This window comes from Lemur catta, chromosome 11 (genome assembly GCF_020740605.2).
Source record: "Lemur catta isolate mLemCat1 chromosome 11, mLemCat1.pri, whole genome shotgun sequence".
Taxonomy (NCBI): Eukaryota; Metazoa; Chordata; class Mammalia; order Primates; family Lemuridae; genus Lemur; species Lemur catta.
Genome location: NC_059138.1, coordinates 78218976 through 78241008, shown reverse-complemented (window position 1 = coordinate 78241008; position 22033 = coordinate 78218976). Strand labels below are relative to the sequence as shown.

Here is a 22033-nt window from a genome sequence, read left to right as displayed (position 1 = left end):
CTCTTGGTTCTTAAATGTTGGCAGCTCTTTTAAATTTAAAACACTGTGCAGGCTCACATGTGCAAGCAGGCCTCCAGTGTACAACCTCTGATTCAGACTCTGTTCTAAACTATAAGGACTATAAATAAAGTCTGAAGACCTGGATTTGGGTTCTGACTCTGCACCTTACTGTAAGTGTGATCATTTAATCCTTCAGAGTGTTGGTGTCTCATTTACAAAATAAGAGCTGTATTGGATAATATCCGCAAAACATTGGTACAATGGATATATGAATATTCATGATTCGATCTACTACTAGAAAATGCAAATATATACAACTACCACATTATCAATTTTGCCTTCAGAAATTTTTTATATGTAGCCTGGATACTCAAAACAATTTTTCCATAATGCTCAGGAAAAGAGCATGATGTCATGGAAAGACTGTAAAGTACAGAGTCAGAGAGACCTGGGTCTGAGTCTTGGCTGTGTGAACTTACCCAATGAGCTCTAGTTTCCTTATCTCTAAATACAGATCATATCTGCCTTACAGATAAGGTTACTGAGACAATATTTACTATATAAAGGCCTTATACAGCGTTCACTCATTCATGTTAACCTCCTCTCCTTCCAGTAAGTCATCACATAGATGAGAGCTACCCTTAAGGACTACTGTACAGAATGATCACATTTCACTTTTTTTTTTTTAATGGAAAGGTAAAAATGCTTTTTAGAGGCAAGAATCCTTTTTTCTCCTTACTTTATAAATCCATCATGTCGAATAATTGCTAGGTTCTTGTGATACTTCACTTAGTAGGAAAAAAAAAAGAAAAAAAATAATAATATGTGCTAGGTACATGATGGGCACCTAATCATCTTCTGCTTTTAGATGGAGTAGATATTTATCAACCACATCAGCCACAAAATCTCCGCAATCCAGCCTGTCACAGTGCATAAAAGTCTCATCTCATGCCCTGGACTAATGCACCCAAGCTTCAGCCTCCCAGCATAATGAAACATATCACTAGAAGAGGGCTAATGCTCATGAGTGGTTGGTTGGTTTTCAAGCAGGAGTCAGAGCCCTGAATAAATGGCACCTGGAGCCCATCAATTATGATGAGCAAATGGCATATGCCAAATTCCAGCACTCAGGGCACTGCCCAGACTTAAGAGGGCAAGGGGGGGCTCAAAAAGAGGGAGGTAAACCAACTCTGCCTACATAACTTTTCACAATATTTTTAAATGATTAAGAAATACAGGATTAATTTTAAGAAAGTTCATGTATGAAAATAAGAGAAAATCAGCAACATCACCATTAAATAAAAAGCAGACATGTTACATAACATTCAAACTAATAAATGGTTTTCTAAAATAAATTAGGTTTAAAAGTAAAGTACTTTGAAATAAAGCTCTTGTCAGGGGAAGACTGACTTTGTGGACTGAGCTGACTTCTTTCAAGAAACTATAGGACTTCTCTATCCCAAGTAAGTAATTCATTTTAAAACTTTAAAGTTATGAGCCACCACATAATGGTTATCTGCTACTTCATCTAATTATTTAAACAGACACTTGGATGATTTGTTCTTTGTGTAAGTAAATACTTCCTATTTCTTTATTTGGTAATTTTCAAAATTGTATCTCTTTTCCTTTTAGCTTCGATATGTCAGGCATCTTGGGTCTGTTACTACTAATATAGAAAGGCTGTAAATTATTCTGTTAAATGTATAGGTTTCTACATAAAAAATATTCAGTACATGAGGAATACCTAGGTGACAATCACCAGAAAATATTTTTAATTCACAGATAGTCTTTTTTGAAGAATCCACAAAAGTGCCACACTCTAAGTATTTTACTTGGATTGACATACTCCAAGTAAAATACCAGAATTAGCAGGCTGTACTTACGAAACAAACTTTCCTACTTCCACTTGAAGTATGGGATCTCGCAGATGCACTTCTAGAAGCAAATCTTCAGCTTGAGCTCCATCTCCTGTTTTTACAGGATGAGGGTTAAAGATTCTTAGGTATCCCATAAAGCTACCCACAATTATTTTATCTGTAAAGAGAATTTTTAAAAAAAGACATATGAAGAAACAAACATTAGCAAATTTCTTTGGATAAAAACTTTCTAATGTCTAAAAGAGGAATCTAAAAATTAAAAGAATCCAGTCTTGCCTCATATACAAAGGCCACTCTGCCAATAGTAGATGTAATTAAAGTGAACTTAATAACATATAAATAGCTTAATAACATAAATATGTTCTATAAATAACATATATATAACTTAATAACATATAAATAGCTTTATATCACCAACATTCAAATGCACTAACATATTACATTTTTTCCTAAGCCTTGATTTGGTATCGTCATAATTCAACTCAATCAAAGCAAACTCCTTTATCAAAGGATTAGTACAATGTTGTAAACTGATTTCATCATAGAGTGTCAACTCTACAACAGGTTGTGGCTGTTGAAAACACAGTATTAAAAGGTGTGCTGAGGCCTCAATAGATAAAGTACCTTTATTAACAATATCTAGTCTTCAGTACAAGAGAGGGAAATGGTAGGATTGGTATTGTGTGTTAAATTGTGTCCCTCACCCCAAGAAAAGTTGAAGATTTAACCCCAGGTACTTGTCAACGTGACCTGACTTGGAAACAGGGTCTTTGCAGATGTAATCAAGTTAAAATGAGGTCACCATCAATTAGGTGTGTAATAGGACTCAATTAGTGTCCTTTAAGAAGAGAAAATAGACATGAAGAGGAGAATGTCCAGATGAGTCTAGAAGGCTTGAAGAAGACTTAAGACTTCTTTCTCTTTTTATTTTTTATTTATTTTTTTTTTTTTGCTGAATAGTATTTGATTCTAAGAATGCACTACAATGTGTTTATCATATTAAGGCCTTTTTTTGGAGTTAATAACCAAAAATATTCCAGGTCAATGAAAAAGAGAAATAAATCAAGCCACTATATTAGAGTCATGGCTTCTTGCCCATTCCCCAGACACAGAGCCCCAATGACCAATGACAAGGCCATGTACAGTCATTGCTATCACACCACACATGTCTAATATGAATTTTCCTCAGATCCCTCCCTACAGAACTAGTAGTCATTTACCAAGTGTACTGAGGGAAGAGAAATACCCATGCTTTGTGAAAATACTGAATATTGGCTCCCAGTTACTAATTCTGGAAGCCTAGAAAGATACTGTTGTTGTCAAGTATGGAGGCCCAATGATAAATGAATTTTTTTTAACATAGTTTACCCAGTGGGAGAACAATACCAACTTATACTTTTTCATCCAGTTTCTGAGAATTTAAAGGAAGTGTATTTCCTTAGAAAATGACACAACATCAACTGGTTCCCTAACATGTGCAGTATGGGATATTATACTGGAAGAGCTATATGGAAGCCAGTGCAACTCTATCTCCCCAACAAGCAGAAAATCAAAATCAATTCCACCCCTAGGCAAGATTTTGGGTGCTTTCCTAAATTCAATGCCAAAAAACTTATATATGCAGAAGTGGTGATATGTATCACATTCCTGTTTAATAACCAAATTTGCCACTAGTAAAGTCTAAGAGGTCTTATAGAGTTAGGGTTGATCAGTATGACTTAAAGGGTAATTCTAAATTCTTCCATTATTCTGCATCTAGCCTCTTCTTAAAGCCAACAACAACTCATCTGCTTGAGTACAGTTCTTTTTGTGTTTTTAGAGATGGGGTCTTGCTATGTTGCCCAGGCTGTTCTCAAACTCCTGGGCTCAAGCAATCCTTGCACCTCAGACCTTGAACAGTTGGGACTACCAACACATGCCACCACACCCAGCTTGAGTACTTTTTTTCTTTTTTTTTTAAATCAATTTATCAGCTGACTTTCAAGATCCATTGAGTACAGTTCTTAATCTGTATAATGCATTTTCCTCTTTTCCAATACATAGAGACCAACAGAAACAGTCTGCTTTACATGTACTGTCACAATCTAGTCTGCAGTAACCAGGACCACTTCTTCATCTCATAAGAACCTGGTGGGGTTGGAGAACTATGAGTGAAACCCAGGGTTCCCTGTTGTCTGGACCAGTAGTAAATGAAACTACTGCAGTCCTCTTTAGGGAAGCATCAGTATTCTAGATCCATCAAAAATGAAGGCCTAGACCACTTCCCTAGTCCCTTCACCTCAACCAAGACCAAGAGTCTCAACCAGACAAAAGGCTGGTCAAAATGAAAAAAACAAAAATAGTAGCCTGGTGACCAGTTGCAAAACTGAGGAATGTAGCCCCTAACAGGACTTAGGTTACAATTTTCCTATTCCTTCGTCTTAATATTTTAAATTTTCCTTCTCTTCTTCTTTTCCTCTACTATTATACATGGGGTTGGGAATAGTATACATACCACTTAGTCTAGAGGCACCAAAATATTGGAACAGAATCACAGTTGAGTAACAAGAGAAAGGGATATCACCCAGAGATCCTCAACTAGAAGAGCAAGGGCTCCCTGAAACTGCCTCTGAAGCAGTAGGTACACATGGTTATCTCCCATTACAGATGGTTAAGAGCATGTGTAGGTGCAGCTGTACAAGGAATAGTTGTCCTGTGTGTCTTATAAATACTGAGTCACTAAAAGATAAATGTAGGGGCTGTTTTCAGTCAGTCTTATGTGTTTTCTACTCTGATTTTAGTAATAAACTCTCCCTCCAGGGCCAGGCACAGTGGCTCACGCCTGTAATCCTTGTACTCTGGGAGGCCAAGGCAGGAGGACCGCTTCAGTTCAGGACTTCGAGACCAGCCTGACCAAGAATAAGACCCCATCTCTACTAAAAATAGAAAAATTAGCCAGGCATGCTGGCATGTGCCTGTAGTCCCAGCTACTTGGGAGGCTGAGACAGGAGGATTGCTTGAGCCCAGGAGTTTGAGGTTGCTATAAGCTAGGCTGATGCCACAGCACTCTAGCCCAGGCAACAGCGAGATTCTGTCTCAAAAAAAGTAGTGGTCAACTGACATTACTATCTCAACTTCCCAACCCAACCTGTAAACCTGTCTACATCTATATCCATTCTTATCTTCTTGCCTTCTGTCACAATGGGAAAAAGTTCCCACACCTGGTTCAAGGTTAACCCTTCCATCTGCGCACCAGATCCCATCTCTGACTATCTTCTCTGGATCCCAGCTCTATCAATATTCTCTATCCTACACACTGAATTTTTTCCACTTCCCTTGGCTCTATATTACCTTTAAATCATCAACCTCCCTTCTTCCCTTCACAGCTAAGTTTCTTTAAAGAGCCAGAAACACTCAGTTTCCCCACTCCCGACTCACTCTCACTTCACTCGCTGCAAACCTAGATCTCGTTACCATGGTGCCCATTCATCCACCCTCATCAAGAACACTAATGAACCGCTTGTCATTAAATGGCATGGAAACTTTTCAGTCTTCATATCACTAAACCTTACCTCCCAGGTACCAGGCCAACCGGTTCTCCTGACTCTGCCTGCCCTTCTCAGAATCTATTACTCTTCCCAAACTTCTCCCTTTAATGCTCACATTCTCCAGGTTACAGTTCTATGCTTCCTTCCCTCTTATTCCAACATCTCTTCCTGTGCATTTTCAACCATTCTTAGGGCTTCAAATACAACCAGCACACTTCTCACTCTCAAACCTCTATCTCTATTCTGTATACTAGACTTATCTATCTTAAACAGAGCATATCCAAAACTGCTGTCATTAACCTTCCACTCGATAAGATCAACAATAATCAGGCCGGATACAGTGGCTCACATCTGTAATCCTAGCACTATGGGAGGCCAAGGTGGGAGGATCACTTGAGCTCAGGAGTTCAAGACCAGCCTGAGCAACAGTGAGACCCCTGTCTCTACTAAAAATAGAAAAAATTAGCCAGGCGTGGTGGCACACGCCTGTAGTCCCAGCTACTTGGGAGTCTGAGGCAGAAGGATCATTTGTGCCCAGGAGCTTGAGGTTGCTGTGAGCTAGGCTGATGCTACGGCATTCCAGCCCAGGCAACAGAGCGAGACTCTGTCTCAAAAAAATAAAAAATAAAAATAAAACAATAATCATTCTCAAACTTCACAGTGCCATGATTCAACTTTGGAGCTTGTCAAAAATCCAGATATCTAAGTGCCACCATCCCACCCCTTCCTAAAGAAAAATCTTATGGGATCTTGTATGTCTAGGATAGAAAATCTTCTATATAATAATCACTCCAGGACATTACAATGCAGGTTTCTAGGCTTTGGAACACAACGATCAGTGTTTTTGTCTATGTGAAACACACACATGTAATGACTTTTGTACAGCATGCTTGGAAAAACAGAGGAAGCTGCTCACAGCTGACCACAAACTGAGAGGAAGCAACATCTCGGCATATTGGTAATCCACTGGTAGCATCCCAATGAGAAGCGCTAATAGAAATTGTTGAGTGACCAGTATGTTATTCAGTAAAGATAGTTTCCAATCAAGCTGACCTTTCGATAGTTTGGACAGAAGTGAGTTTGAAATTGGTCTCTCTGGCAGGTATTTTTGTGGCATCATCTTTTATGTTGCCAAATAATTGGGGAATCATAAGCTTTAACAAACAGTTGAGTGGAGGCAGGGTTGATGATGTTTGAGGAGCCTCCCAAGGACACCCTCTGAATAAAAGGCCTTCTAATCTCCTACTGGTGGAAGAGCAGGGCCCAGAGTTTCCTTAGAAACAATTTCATAGGTGCTCAGTGCAGTATAGTACCTCCCACTCTTCCTCTTTGCCAGCATAATTTTCTCTTTTCCCTTTTCCCCCCAGATCCTACTGTTTTTATTATACGAAAGAGAAATAGAATAAAGAAAAATGTAAGGGGACAATATTTATATACACTGAACAAAAGAATGGGTATAATAAGTTTTTTAAGAAGCTAAGGACTATCTGGATTTAAAAAAAAAAGCCCATGATTATAAATTATTTAAACCAAATACAAATTCAAATAGTAATGATACAATGATATAGAATTAAACTATTTTAAAGGTCACTTCAAAAATATGCAGATGTCCCCTTCCAGCTGGGACTTCCTTAGGGGTCCCCAGCTAGAAGGGCACAAAAATATAAAAAAAAAAATCTGAAGATGCAAAGAGGAGTAATATTTAAGAATAAGACAGGATATGGGTTTTTATTATTATAATATGATAATGAAGGCAATGATTTAACAATTGTTTTCTACCAACAAATAGAACTAGTATAATTTCATTATGGTATAAATAGTTTTCAGATCCAATGGAAAATATCATTTTTCTTATAAATAATTTCTAAAAAAGAAAATTTTTCAAAATTAGGCTGGTCCGAAGGTAGTGAGTTATCTCACTTGATTGTTCACAGTCAGTTATAGATTGAACTCCTTATTCTACTACTTCCCCCCCTTCTCACTACTGCACTTAAGTAGTCTTAAAAAAAATTCAAAGTATTTTACTAATATTTACCCTATAAGACCTAATTTTGCTACAAATGAAAACAAATGAAGTGATGCCGTATAATTTTTTATAAATTCTATCAAATAACATGACAGAAAGAACACAAACCAGAATAATATAAACAACAAAACAGAAAAACTCTATTTCTCAATCTGCTACCTAAATAATACTTATAAAAAAGACTACCTTCAAAATTAGGGCACAGTTTTGACAGTTCAATTAAGTTCAATAAAGTATGTATTTTTAAAAGCCAGTCATTTTTATTTCATCTCTTTACAGTTTTTGCTCCCAAGATACATGGTTATAAGTTGCTTACCTTGTCCATTTCCACTATTGTCAACATCAGCCAAACACAAACAGCCTTGATCAAATTCTTCTTTCTCTCCCAGAACAGTAGACCACCAATCACGGGCTTTAAATAAAGACATTTCTTTCACTCTAAAAAGAAAACATTCATTTATAATAAAAATCCACTTCACACTATGAATTAATTATCTGTAAGACATAGCAAATTAAACTTGGACACTTTTGAAAAGAACATTTCTGTATTAACTTTAATTTTTAATATTTCATACACATATATGAAATGACAAATCCAAATGGTAAAAAGCATTAATCAGATTATCTTGCAACATCATTAGTAAACGAGGCTGAGAAATTATATATTTATGTTGGGCTAATTCTCTCATCTGAGACAGGAGAAAACTGCACAAAGCAACAAAAAAAAATTATTTTCAGGATCAAGATTGAAATCTTACAAACACTATTTAGCTCATAAGTCTTTAGCAAAATACGTAACTTCCTTTCAGTTTGTTCATTGGAGAGATTGCACCAAAGTCAACCATCCACATCCCTGTGGGATTGGTTCCAGGACCCCAGCAGATACAAAATCCACAAATGCTCAAGTCCCTTATATAATATGGCCCAATACGGTCAGCCCTCAGTGTCCACAGGTTTTGATCCACAGTTGGTTGAATCTGTGGATGTGAAACCCAGGGACATGGAGGGCTAATTGTAACTTCTGTTACAAAGAATTGCTGAGATGAACAAATGAGATCAAAGGACTAACGCCGGAACTCTTACATTACAGGCACTCCAAAAGCATTCATTCCTCTCCCCATTCTAATTGAAGAAAGACAAGATGGAAGAGGGAAATTCACACCAAAAAAGAAACAGAAACACTGGGCTGCAGGTCCATTTATACCACTAACTACCTGTGTGTCTCCTCAGACAACCCACACAACCTCTCTGTACTTTGATTTCCCATCTAGAATAAGCATATACCAGCTCTACCTACCATGGAGTTACTGCTATGGTACATGGGAAAGCACTTGGACTTTTTGAATCACATCATATGCCCTGAGATCCTACAAGAGTTCATTTATCTAACATAAATGAGGCTTTCCGTCATACTACACTAATTTAAATGGTAGTTAGGAAATGCAGTCAATTCTTCTTATTTGCAAAAGTCATATTTTATAAGGTCACCACACACAGTGAATTAGGGAATACTAAACCATTGCTCCTAAGGGAAACACAGGGTTAGGTTCCTGTGAGCCTCTAGTCAAAATATTTTCATCAACCAATCAATACACAATGTTGTTTTAATGTGTTTCCATTTAAAGACATCTTATTTAATATATATTGTTGATTCATTACCATGGAACTCAGGGCCAACAGCATTATAATTCAACCTGAATGAAGCTTATCTAATTATATGTACACAGCCAAGCTGTGGTGGTTCACACCTGTAATCCCAGCACTGTGGGAGGCCAAGGAGAGAGGATGGCTTTAGGCCAGCAGTTCAAGACCAGCCTGGGCAACATAAGAAGATCCTTTCTCTACCAAACCAAAAAAAGAATCATACGTACAGATGCTTTTCAATTTACAATGGGGTTACATCCCAATAAATGCATTTAATACACCCAGGAAAAAATCAAAATTCAAAATTCAAAGTATGGTTTCTACAGAATGTGTTTCATTTTTGCACCATCCTAAAGTTGAAAAATTATAAGTGAAACCATCATTAAGTCAGGGACTGGCTGGTCCGTCCAATGGTAGTGGGTTATCAGAACTTATTAACATTAGTGTCACTAAAGTTGGTATTCAACCCCCACTGCTAAATTTGACTGGCAAAAAATAAAAATAAAAAAAGTCAGGGACCACCTGTATTTTCTCCATGAAGTATTAATACATCACAGCCTTCTTACACTTAGGAGCATTAGACAGCAGCACTTCATTCAGTGTTACATCTGAGGGTCATTTTAAACAGTGAAATCACCACCTACCCCCGCCCCCAGAAAAGCACAAAAATATTTTTTAAAATGGCACCAAATACTATAGACCATAAAAGGACACTTATTTACAGTATGGGAGCTGAAACAAGAAGGCTGTCAGCTGGGACCATGTGTGTCAGGTGACTCAAATATTTGTTGCTCTGCACATGACGACAAATTACTGCAAAAGCATCACAAGCATTGATTTGGGAGTTACAAATAAATTGTAGCAAGTAGGCAAATTCGCAAATACAGAATCTGCAAATCATGAGGATGAACTGTACTTTTTTAAAAATGTAGATCAACCTGTTTCTTAAAGTAGGCCTTCCACATGGGCTAATCCTAGAAACCAGGACCATTTGTTTTCATTCAACATTGGCCAAGAAATTGGCTGTGACTAATGTAGTGATGCAAAGTGTAGACTCTGGAGGCAGCCTGTGTGAGTACGAATTCATGCTCTACCACTTACTAACCATGCAACCACGGGCAAGTTACTAAAAGTTACTGAACCTCTCTACATTTCAGCTTCCCCATTTACAAAATAAAGAGTGCTGTTGTGAGGATTAAATAAGAACACAGTGGAGGCAACCTCCAGAATTGGAGAAAATATTTGCAAGTCATATATATATATATATATATATATATACACATATATATATATACACATATATATATATATACACATATATATATATCTGATAAGGAGTTAATATCTACAATATATAAAGAACTCCCACAACTCAGCCACAACAAAAAAACCAAACAACCCAATTAAAAAATGGGCAAAGGAACCTGAATGGACATTTCTCCAAAAAAGATATACAAATGGCCAAAAAGCATGCGAAAAGATGTTCAACATCACTGATAATCAGGGAAATGCAAATCAAAACCACAATGCAATATCACCTCACATCCATTAGGATGCCCAGTATCAAAAACAAAACAAAAAAAAATCCAACCTAAGCAAGTTGATTACAAGAAAAAAGAAAACAGAAAATAACAACTGTTGACAAGGATGTAGAGAAATTGGAACCTCTGTGCACTGTTGGTGTAAATGTAAAATGGTACAGCAGCTATGGAACATACTATGTAGGTTCCTCAAAAAATTAAAATTAGAAGTTTTGATCCAGCAATCCCACTTCTTGGTGTATAACCAAAAGAACTGAAAACAGAATCTCAGAAAGATATCCACACACACAGATTCACTGCAGCATAATTCACAATAGCCAAGAGGTAGAAGTAACCTAAATGTCCATTGATGAATGAATGAATAAAGAAACTGTGATATATACATACAGTGGAATATTATTCGGTCTTAAAAAGGAAATTCTGACATACGCTACAACACAGATGACACCTGAAGACTATTATGCTAAGTGAAATAAACCAGTCATAAAAAGACAAATACTGTACTGATTCCACTTATATGAGGTACCTAGGATAGTCAAGTTCATAGGAACAGAAAGGATGGTGATTGCCAGGGGCTAGGGAAGGGGAGTTGTTGTTTAATGGGTACATAGTTTCGACTTTACCAAGATGAAGAGTTCTCAAAATTGGTTGCACAATGGTATAAATATACTTAACACTACTGAACTGTACATTTAAAAATGGTTAAATGTTAAATTTTATGTTACATATGTTTTACCACAATTAAAAATAAAAAATATAGGCCCAGTGTGGTGGCTCACACCTGTAATCCTAGCACTCTAGGAGGCAAAAGCAGGAGGATCATCTGAGCTCAGGAGTTACAGACCAGCCTGAGCAAGAGGGAGAGCCTGTCTCTACTAAAAAAACAGAAAAATTAGCCTGGCACTATGGTGCATACTTGTAGTCATAGGTGACTTCAGATCTGGCAGCAAGTATTCAAAGAATGTAATAAACACTTTTATTATACTTTTATTACATTTTTTTGGAGAGAGAAGTTAACAGTATTTGATAAAGCCCACATAGTCTCATTATGTACTCCAAGTATACGAAAATTGTTAATATGTCACACAATTGGATTACCAGAATGAAGATACATAATTTTCTTGCAGCCAGAACAGAATATTACCCAAGTTCTTCACTTGAAATATCTAAGATTCACTAGAAGGACTCACAAGACACAACATATAATCATCTTCATGGCTATGATTTATGACAGCGAAAAAACACAAAGCCTAATCATGAAAGGGAAAAGGTGCATGGGGGCAAACCTGGAGAAAACCAGACACAAGTATCCAAGACAAAAGGACTGGGCTCTGAAGTGCTACAGAGGTCAGGAAGAAGAGGAGGATTCTACCAGAAACTGAACAGCGCATTTAATGTGATCAAAGGAAAACCAGGAGTCAGTTATCTGGCAGGAAGTGAAAAGAATGTATCTAGAAAGAGGGAGTGACCAGCTATATTGAATGCTGCGGATATATCAAAAAAGATGAAGACTTGGAGGCACAAGTTCCATTTGGAGGCATAGCCAAGAAATTAATAGTAATCAACCAAAAAGTAAGTTCTGCATCAACCAGTTCAAAAGCAGTCTCAAGGAGAGAAAATAGAAAAGGAAGAGCTGTTTAACACCTGAAGGGGTCTTAACCTTCACCTCATACGGCAGAAGAAAAAACCTTATGGAGGCTGCCTAGAGAATATACTAAACATCAAGTAAAGAGGAAAGAGAGTTTTTTGGTCAATGCTATTGAATGATACATAAAAAATCAAAGTTGGCCAGGCATAGTGGCTAATGCCTGTAATCCCAGCACTTTGGGAGGCTAAGACAGGATCACTTGAGGCCAGGAGTTTGAGGCCAGCCTGGGCAACCTAGCAAGACCCCATCTCTACAAAAAATTTAAAAATTAGCCAGGTGTAGTGACATGTGCTTATAGTCCCAGCTACTCAGGAGGCTGAGGCAGGAGGATCACTTGAGCCCAGCAGTTCAAATTTACAGTGAGCTATGATCGCACTACTGCACTCCAGCCTGGGCAACAGAATGAAAAAAATAATAAGAAAATCAAAAAAATGAAAAAACAAAATCCTTAGATAAGTGACCACAAGAGATGTAGCTGGAGTCTGAATATAGACACTGCATCAAGTGAAAATAGCTATCATGTGAAAATAGTATTGAAAACCTTTGTTAGCGAACAAAATGTTTCAGCTTGCTAGAAAGAAGAAAAAAAATCCTCCAGTATGAAAAAACTAACCTTCCAACATTGTCTATAAACAGAAATGTTTCCAGTAAACACAAATTTCTCATGAATTTCTAACATAAAAATTAAAGATCTATTTTTACTGACAAAATAACAAAGGCAACACTTAACTCCTTATTTCTCCTGCCCTATCAATTTCTCCTTAGTCATCCAGCACTTTGTTTGTTCCTTTGTTAGCCCCCTTTTTCCATATAGTTTAGTTCCTTGGATTTAGTTCCAGGATTACACTCAAGGTATAATCCCCGGATCAACAGCATCAGTATCACCCCAGAGCTTGTTAGAAATGCTGAATCTCATCCTCTCCAAACAATATCTCCAGGTGATTCACATGTACCTTAAGGTTGGCGAAACAATGATTTAACTGATACCTGATTGCCTAAATGGATATTTTCTTACAATAGAGCTCTAGTTTCCCCATTCTTTTCCCTACTACCTCTGCCACCAGTTGCCTTTCCAGGGCTCCAAACAAAAGAATTGTTTTTCAAATCAAAGAACTAAAACAGCTGGAAGGTATCCAGCTACAGTGGGCTAGTCCTCTCATTTTATAGAAGTCCGAAGAAGTTATAAGATTCCCCTGAATCACACTAATGGGAGAACCTTGCTTCTATGTACTCTCTTCCTGGTCTCTAGACTCCCGTCTCATTAGGCTGCCATGCCCTGAAATTTAATATCTGAAAAACTGAAAAAGCATGTCAGTAGAGGGATTTTTTTGTATTGCTTTTTTTTTAATTTTTAAAAGGTATGGAGGGAGGGCTAATTTTAAAGTAGGTCCAACAAATGGCTCCTCCTCACAAGACCATAGCTACCTTAATTATTTCAGACCAACAATACACTGACACACTAGGAATAGAAGGGAACGTCCTCAAACTGATAAAAGACATCTACACAAAATTTACAGCTTACATCATACTTAATGATGGTGAAAACTAGATGCTTTTGCCCTAAGATCAGGCATAAGACAAGGATGTCCCCATTCACTACTTCTATTCAACATTGTACTGGATGTTCTAGCTAGAGCAATTAGCTAAGGAAAAGAAAAGGCTTCCAGATTGGAGAAGAAAAAGTAAAATGATCTTTACTCACAGATAACATAATTTTGCATGTAGAAAAATCCTAAAAAATTCACTAAAAACTATTAGAACTAATAAGTGACTTCAGCAAGGTTGCAGTATACAAAGTGAATATACAAAAATCTATTGTATCTCTGTTTACTCACAAGGAACAATCCAAAAATGAAATTAAGAAAATCATTCCATTTAAAATAGCACCCAAAAGAATAAAATACTTAGGAATAAATTCAACAATGAAGTATAAAACTTATACTCTGAAAACTATAAAACATCATTAAAAGAAATTAAGAATCTAAATAAATGGGTAGGCCAGGTATGGTGTCCCATTGCCTGTAATCCCAGCACTTTGAGAGGCCCAGGTGGGAGGACTGCTTGAGGCCAGGAGTTCAAGACCAGCCTGGGCAACATAGAAAGACCCCATCTCTGCAAAAAACTTTAAAATTAGCCCAGCATGGTGGCATATGCCCGTATTCCCAGCTACTCAGGAGGCTGAAGCAGGAGGATAACTTAAGCCCAGGAGTTTGAGGCTGCAGTGAGCTATGATCACATCACTGCACTCCAGATTGGGCAAGAGAGAGCAATCCTGTCTCTAAAAAACAAAAAAATTTAAAAAAATTATTTTTTAAAAAAAAGGAAAAAAAGCAAATAAATGGGAAAACATCTCATGTGGATCTAAAGACTTAACACTGTTAGGATGGCAATACTTCCCAAATCAATCTACAGATTCAACACAATCCCTATCAGATTCCCAGATAGCTTCTTTGTAGAAATTGACAAGCTTATTTTAAAATTCATATGGACCCAGAATAGTCAAAACAATCTTAAAACTAAAAAAGAATAAAGTTTGTGGACCCATACTTCTCCATTTCAAAACTTACTGCAAAGCAACAATAATTAAGTCAGTATGACACTTGCTAAGGATAGACATATAGACAAGTGGAAAAGAACTGAGAATCCAGAAATAAACCAACCTATGTATGGTCAACTGATTTTTGACAAGGGTGCCAAGACCATTCAGTGGGTGATTTCAACAAATGGTCTGGACAGCCACATGCAAAAGAATGAAATGAGACCCTTACCTCAAATCATACAAAAAAAAAATTAACTCAAAATGGATAAAAGACCTAAATGTAAGCTAACATACGGCTAAAACCATAAATAACTCTTAAAAGTAACTCTTAGAAGACTACATAAGTAAATCTTCATGACTTCAAATTTGGCAATAGAGCCTTAGATTTGACACCAAAAGCATGAGCAACAAAAGAAAAAATAGACTTCATCAAAATTTAAAACTTTTGTGTTTCAAAGGACACCATCAAGAAGATGAAACGACAACCCAGGGAATGGGAGAAAATATTTGCAAATCATGTATCTGAGAAGAGACTTGTATCTGTAATATACAGAGAATTCATACAACTCAATAATAAAAAGATAAAAGTCCAATTAGAAATAAACAATAGGACTAAACATCTATTTTCCCAAGTAAGATATACAAATAGTCAATAAAGACATAAGAAAATGTTCAACATTATTAGTCATCAGGGAAATACAAATCAAAACTATGAGATACCACTTCACATCTACTATGATAGAATCAAAGAAAGAAGTCAGATAGTAAAAAGTGTTGGTGGGGGTATGGAGAAATCAGAACCCTCATATACTGCTGGTGAGAATGTAAAATGATGCAACCACTTTAGAAAAGAATCTGGGAGTTCCTCTAACACTTAAACATAGAGTTACCATACAATCCAGTAATTTCAATTCAAGGTATCTAGTCAAGAGAAATAAAAACATATGTCCATACAAAAACTTACAGATAGGCCGGGCGCGGTGGCTCATGCCTATAATCCTAGCCCTCTGGGAGGCCGAGGCGGGCGGATAGTTTGAGCTCAGGAGTTCAAGACCAGCCTGAGCAAGAGCAAGACCCCATCTCTACTAAAAAAATAGAAGGAAATTAGCTGGACAACTAAAAATATATAGAAAAAATTAGCCGGGCATGGTGGCACATGCCTGTAGTCCCAGCTACTTGGGAGGCTGAGGCAGGAGGATTGCTTGAGCCCAGGAGTCTGAGGTTGCTGTGAGCTAGGCTGACGCCACAGCACTCTAGCTCGGGCAACAGAGTAAGACTCTGTCTCAAAAAAAAAAAAAAAACCTTACAGATAAATGTTTATAAATGTGGAAACAACCCAAATGTCCATCAACTGATGAATATATAAAAACGTAGTATAGTTATACAATGGAATACTATTTGGCCATTAAAAAGAAAAGAATGAAGTACTGATATATGCTAAGAATATATGCTAAGAATGAAGTGCTGATATATGCTACAACATACATAAAAATAAACCTTAAAAACATTATGCTAAGTGAATGAAGCCAATCACAAAAGACCATGTATTATGTTTCCATTTATATATAATGTCTAGAATAGCAAATTCATAGAGACAGAAAGTAGATTAGTAGTTGCTTAGGGCTGGAGAGTGGTGAGGGAGGAGGATAGGAGAGTTATAGCTAAAAGATATGAGGTTTCTTTTTGAAGCAATAAAAATATTCTAAAATTGTGGTAATGGCTGAACATATCTGTGAATATATAAAAATTCCCAAGTAAGATATACATATATGTGTTATGTGTTAAATGAGTGAATTTTATGGTAAATGAATTATATTCCAATAAAGCTGTTATTTTTTTAAAGAGAGTAAATGATGACAGATACATGGGGTTCATTTTACTATTCTTCATACTTTTATGTTTAAAATTTCCCATAGTGAAAATAAAGTTTCACTGTTTTTAGTAGGACACTCCTATATTTTGGCCACATTTACCTAAAAATGCTATTCTTTATCTAAAAAGAATAGCACAGTAAATTCAGAAAGTTAGCAAAAGAAATTCCACCCTTTCTCCTGGAAGATATCCCAACCCATTGAGAGAAAGAAAAATTAGACATAAATTAAGACTTAAATAAAAAGCTAATTTATATTCCAAATTGAGAAAGATGCAGGTCTTGACATTGAGATACTAAGGTAAGCACTTGGGTGGGGGAGGTCCAGCACTGACAGGTTAGGAAGAAGAAAGGTAAGAAACAACAGGAAGTGCATTTTTCAGTCATGAAACCTGGATTTTGGGTCACAAAAACAAACAAATAAAAAGTATTCCAAATAACAAAAAATAAAATATGTATAAATTGATGTTTTTATTTAGTTAACTGTCTTGATTAATAAAAATAAGGAACTAGGGTTTGCATTTTAATCCCTTATTCAATATTGATTTCTGGTTCCTCAGTGATTTTTCTTAAATAAATGGAAAATAAAAACCAAAAGTCAGGTTTTCAATGACTATCATCTTCCTTCACCTTGAAAGAAAATAATAGCTAATATTTACTAATCATTTACCAAATCCCAGGCAAGGTTCTAAATGCTTTGCAAGTATTCTATTTTAATCTTCATAATAAAACTACAGTCATAGCTACTATTATTCAAGTATCCTTTAAATACAGATAGATTAAGAAACCTGCCCAAGTGGTCACAACTATTAATAATAAGTGCTGTGTGGTACCTAAACCCAGGCTGGTCTACTCCAGACCTCTGAACAAATGGCCTATGTAGACACCCCATGTAGACTATAACAGCAATAGCTCTGTTCATACTAATTGTGATCACTACAAGTTCAAACTGCAGGAAAGTATTTCATACATTTAATTAAAGTATTAAAGGATAATTAGAAAACAATAATTTGAAGGTTTTAACAGGTGCATTCCTATAAATAGACACAAAAGATTAGTTTCAAATGCCTTCCTAGAATAATAAATGGGACATACTCTCTTCATCCCCTAATCTCCAGAAATTTTCTTCCACACTTACCACTTGACACCTTTTTTGTTTTTCATACTTATTCGTATGTGTGTGAATATCCATACCAACTTTACTCAGATTTAGGTTTCATTTAAGAGGTGGATCTTCTAACACCTCATTGACCTAGTCCTACAATGCGTAAGGGTGAATAGAAGAATGGCTGTGGCACTGATAACCCCAAAGAATTCTGTGGGAAGAACATATGGGTTTTAAGGCAGATTCTGAAATTAGGAGGCTAAGACTCTGAAGCTGTTGCTGGGTTTTGGAGCTTTGCTTTCTCCGGGTTATGCTAGTGTCACCTCAAATTTCAGAAGATAGGAATCAGGTCCATCCAGGAAAGATGACAAATTCATGTAGAGTTAGAATATTATTACTTTTCAGGGCAATAACACAAGGGCTCAGTGTTAAGATTTTCAATAAGACACACAAAGCAGAAGAGCACAAAAGCTGGATTAGAACAGACCTGTGTTTACTTTCTGACCCCACCTTCCAGCCATATGACCTTAGACAAGTCCCTATCCTCTAGTATCCCAACTGTTCTAGGGGGCAGGAGGATAAAATGGCTCAGCCCATAGCAAGCACTCAATAAATGTCAGATAAATGTCAGTAGTACACTAGTAGTAGCAGTAAGCGTGGCGGTGGCAGCAGCAGTGGTAGTAGGGTGGTGATGGTTATGGTAGTGTGCTCTGAAGACACAATTACAAATGCCAATCTTACTCTGTGGACTGAAATTTTAAATGGGATACCAAAAAGACTGATAGCAATCTTTAACTGAAATGTTATTAATCAACAAGGATGTTTTATAATAACTTCATGTATTTTGATAATTTGAAAAAATATTTGAAAGTATTGTGAAAAATAAGACTTGCTACATACCTCAAAAGATATAAAACTTTTAAAATTACTATAAACTATTGCTATTGGATTTTTTCCCCTTCAATGAGTATTTCCCTCAAGAAGTTGTACCATAAGTGTATTGTTGTAACTTAAGCTCAATTACACACAATGATAAATTCCTTAAACTCTCACAAATAACTTGTAAATTATTTTCAAAATAATGTTTAATTCTTCTAAAAAAGACTTACAAAGTTTCTAAAGCTCTTTTTCCTTTTTGAGTCTTCAGTGTATTAACCTCAAATAATCAGCATTTTCTTTACCAAATGCTAACAAATTAGAAAATCTTTCTCTTTCTGAATGCTGGCAGACTTCAGTCAAGACCCACAGTTTTCCCTGCAGCATCTTTCAAGTTGTGTGTGTGTGTTTGTGTGTACTTGTAAGATGTGTTTATGTGTAAGATATGGTTTCACTTGTTTTTTGTTTTGTTTTGTTTTTCACCAGATCACAGTTCAAGGAAGATATGGTTTCATTTTTAAAGTAAAAGTGAGATACCAAAAAATCTGTAAGTTTCTCCAGGAAACTGAAGTCAATTGCTGGATTTGTTTGGGAAGAGATGCTGATAAAAATCAGCTCAGTTCATCTAAACTGCTGTGGTCTGCAAAGAAAGAAGAAAGAACGATAATCCTATTACAAGAAAGATTAGGGGGTATTAGTACGTGCCTCCTACTTCAGTCATAGGCTGGAAACTGCTTTGACAATTTGCTCACAAACCTGTTGAAGTGCCAGGGAAGGATGCTCATGCACCATGTGACATTCCTCAATGGAATCCTTAAAAATTCTCATCACCCTTTTCTCGTAGATGTTCACAGGATCTCACACACACACTTCGTTTTCATAGTGTTTGTTTGCAAACATCCTTTCCAAGAAGCCGATAACTTTACATCCCCAAAACCATTACACTGCATCAGAGGCTCAGTATTCTCCACAAAACATGAAAACGGCATTCATGAACCCGAAGTTTAATTGCAGACATACTTACTTACCTGATGCCAAGTCAGACGGGCTCTGCCCCACCTCTCTGCGAACCCTCCTTCCGCAGATTTCCCTTTAAGAACGCCTGACAAGGGTCCCAGTGATGGAGCAAAGGGAGCAAGAACACAGGGTACAGAGAAAATCAACCCTTAGCTTCACTGCTTCCTCTCGTTTTCCTGTTCGAACTTGTTCCACGTCTGGGGCAAAGACAGAGCCCCACCAGGCAGCACCACCAGCTCCACAGAGTTGGAGCAATTTCCCCAAGAAGCCCCCCTGCACTCCCTGTCACCCCCAGAGACAAGCAGAGGAAACGGCATCTATCCCTTGGTAGAGACTAGGCAGACGAGAACAACTGCAAGTCCTGCTGTCCGCAAAGAGGAGGAAATCATAGAGGAGGCGAGCGGGATGAAGCAGAAAACCGATAGCCACGGCGGAAGGGACACCTCCCCACTCCAGCCTAACTCCAAGCCGTCTTCGCCCTGTTGTCATAGCGTTTTACAACGGACGCTACTGCGCAAGTCAGACGCTGCGCCGCGGCGCCTTCTGGGGGCTGAAGTGCAGGGTGGCCGAGGCGTGGAAGGCGGAGAACGATTTCTGAGCGGACCGCGGATGGAATCAGATTTCTACTGGGGCGGGGCTCGTTTGAACCACCGCCTAGTCTTCATTAGCGGGGAGAGATAATTAATGCAATTCCCTTCCCTGTCCTTGCTGCTCTCCCTCAGGAAGACAGGCCTCCCGCCGGGACTCTAGTCGCAGGCCACGCCCCTCCCGTGGCGTTCCCCCGCCCCGCCCCTCGGCGCTCGTGGGTGGGGACTTCCTGGGGGCGGGGCTCGCGCTGAGTGGCGCGCGGGGCGGGGCGGGGCGTCGAGGGCTTGTCTGTGGCGCGCGCTGGCACCCGGCGCTTCCCAGGCTCCCGGTGACCGCGGATGTGCAGCTTTGGTGGACCGGGTGGCCGTGGCGAGGACGGGTACGATGGCTCATGCGTGTAGCCTCAGCACTTTGGGAGGCCAAGGTGGGAGGACCTCTTTGAGGGCAGGAGACTAACCTGGGCAACACGGTGAGACCTCATCTTAAAAATTAGCTGGGCGTGGTGGTGGCCCCACACCTGTAGTCCTAGGTACTTGGGAGGCTAAGGAGGGAGGATCGCTGGAGCGGAGGCGTAGGTTACAGTGAACTGGGATCGCACCCCTGCACTCACTCCAGCCTAGGCAACAAAGCAACACCCTGTCTCAAAAAAAAAGAGAAAGAAATTCAAGTTACTGAATTTTTTTTACTTAAAAAATATGCATAATATATTTATAGGTGAAAAAAGTTTTAAAACACCATACGCCGTTTGATATTTTTATTTTAAAAATATAGAAAAATATTGGAATTTTCACAAAAATATTAACAGTGGGTATTAAATGGACTCATGAATATTGAATTTTTCCTCTACTTTTTTGATGTTTTCAGATTTTTATGGATTGGCCATGTATTACCTTTGAAATTAGAATAAAAGTTTTAAAAGTAATAGAATGGAATAATGGATGAAAATAATTCAATAAAAACTACATTGAATTACTAATTTATGTTGCAACTGTCCAAGAAATGTAACTGCTGTTTAGAAAAAAAAAGTCCCTGAAAACAGAAGCCTCTGAAATCTGTTTCTGAAATCCATAATGGAGTCAACCTATTTTAGTGACAGTGTGGGACAGCATGAAGAGTATTTGCAGCTCACTGCAACCTCAAACTCCTGGGCTCAAGCGATCCTCCCACCTCAGCCTCCCAAAGTGCTCAGGTTAAAGGCTTCAGCCACTGTACCCAGTGAAACAAAGCTTCTTTCTAAAAGAAATGCAATTGTCTTAAGCCTCCTCACTTTGAATCTCATCAAATAACCAGGAAAGATTAACCACAGAGCAGAGGTTAGGAGTCCTCACCATGGCCAGACAGACTTTTCATCTACTCTTCTGAGGGAAGCTCCCAGGGACTTAATCTATGTAATAAGACAACCTTTGTTCCTGGGCAATTTCCAGTAACTTTTCCCCATCCAGCTTCCAAAGAGCATCATTTACAAAATGTTTGACTCCTGGGTCCACACGTCTCTACTCTGTGAAAAGCCTGTGAAAAGCGTATTTCAGCCCCAACCACCTGGCCCCTCTTCAAGTCTCATACTTTGTGTGTGGCTTCTGTTCTTAAGCACCTTTAGTAAAATTTGTTATACCTTTTCTCCTGTTAATCCATCTTTTGTCAATTCATTTCAGCAGACTCAACTCTTCAAAGGGAAAGGTGGAACCTCCCTACTGGGTTGATGTCTAAGACATCTTCCAATGTTAAAATCCTATGATCCTGTGAGGGAGAAAACACACTAGAACAGGAAAGAAGAC

General features: G+C 37.9%; 1 protein-coding gene across 2 annotated transcripts in view; it reads right to left on the bottom strand.

The window, feature by feature from the left end:
• BBS9 (Bardet-Biedl syndrome 9) overlaps nt 1-20190 on the bottom strand; it is a 405454-nt gene extending 385264 nt beyond the window's left edge. For both annotated transcript variants that reach the window (XM_045564593.1, XM_045564594.1), the window contains exons 1-3: nt 19682-20190; nt 7747-7868; nt 1884-2034 (exon numbers count right to left, since the gene is read on the bottom strand). In XM_045564593.1, the coding sequence (XP_045420549.1) occupies nt 1884-2034; nt 7747-7858 (263 nt within the window). In that variant the 5' untranslated portion in view covers nt 7859-7868; nt 19682-20190. The remainder of the gene's footprint in view (nt 1-1883; nt 2035-7746; nt 7869-19681) is intronic.
• Between the last annotated feature and the right edge of the window lie 1843 nt (nt 20191-22033).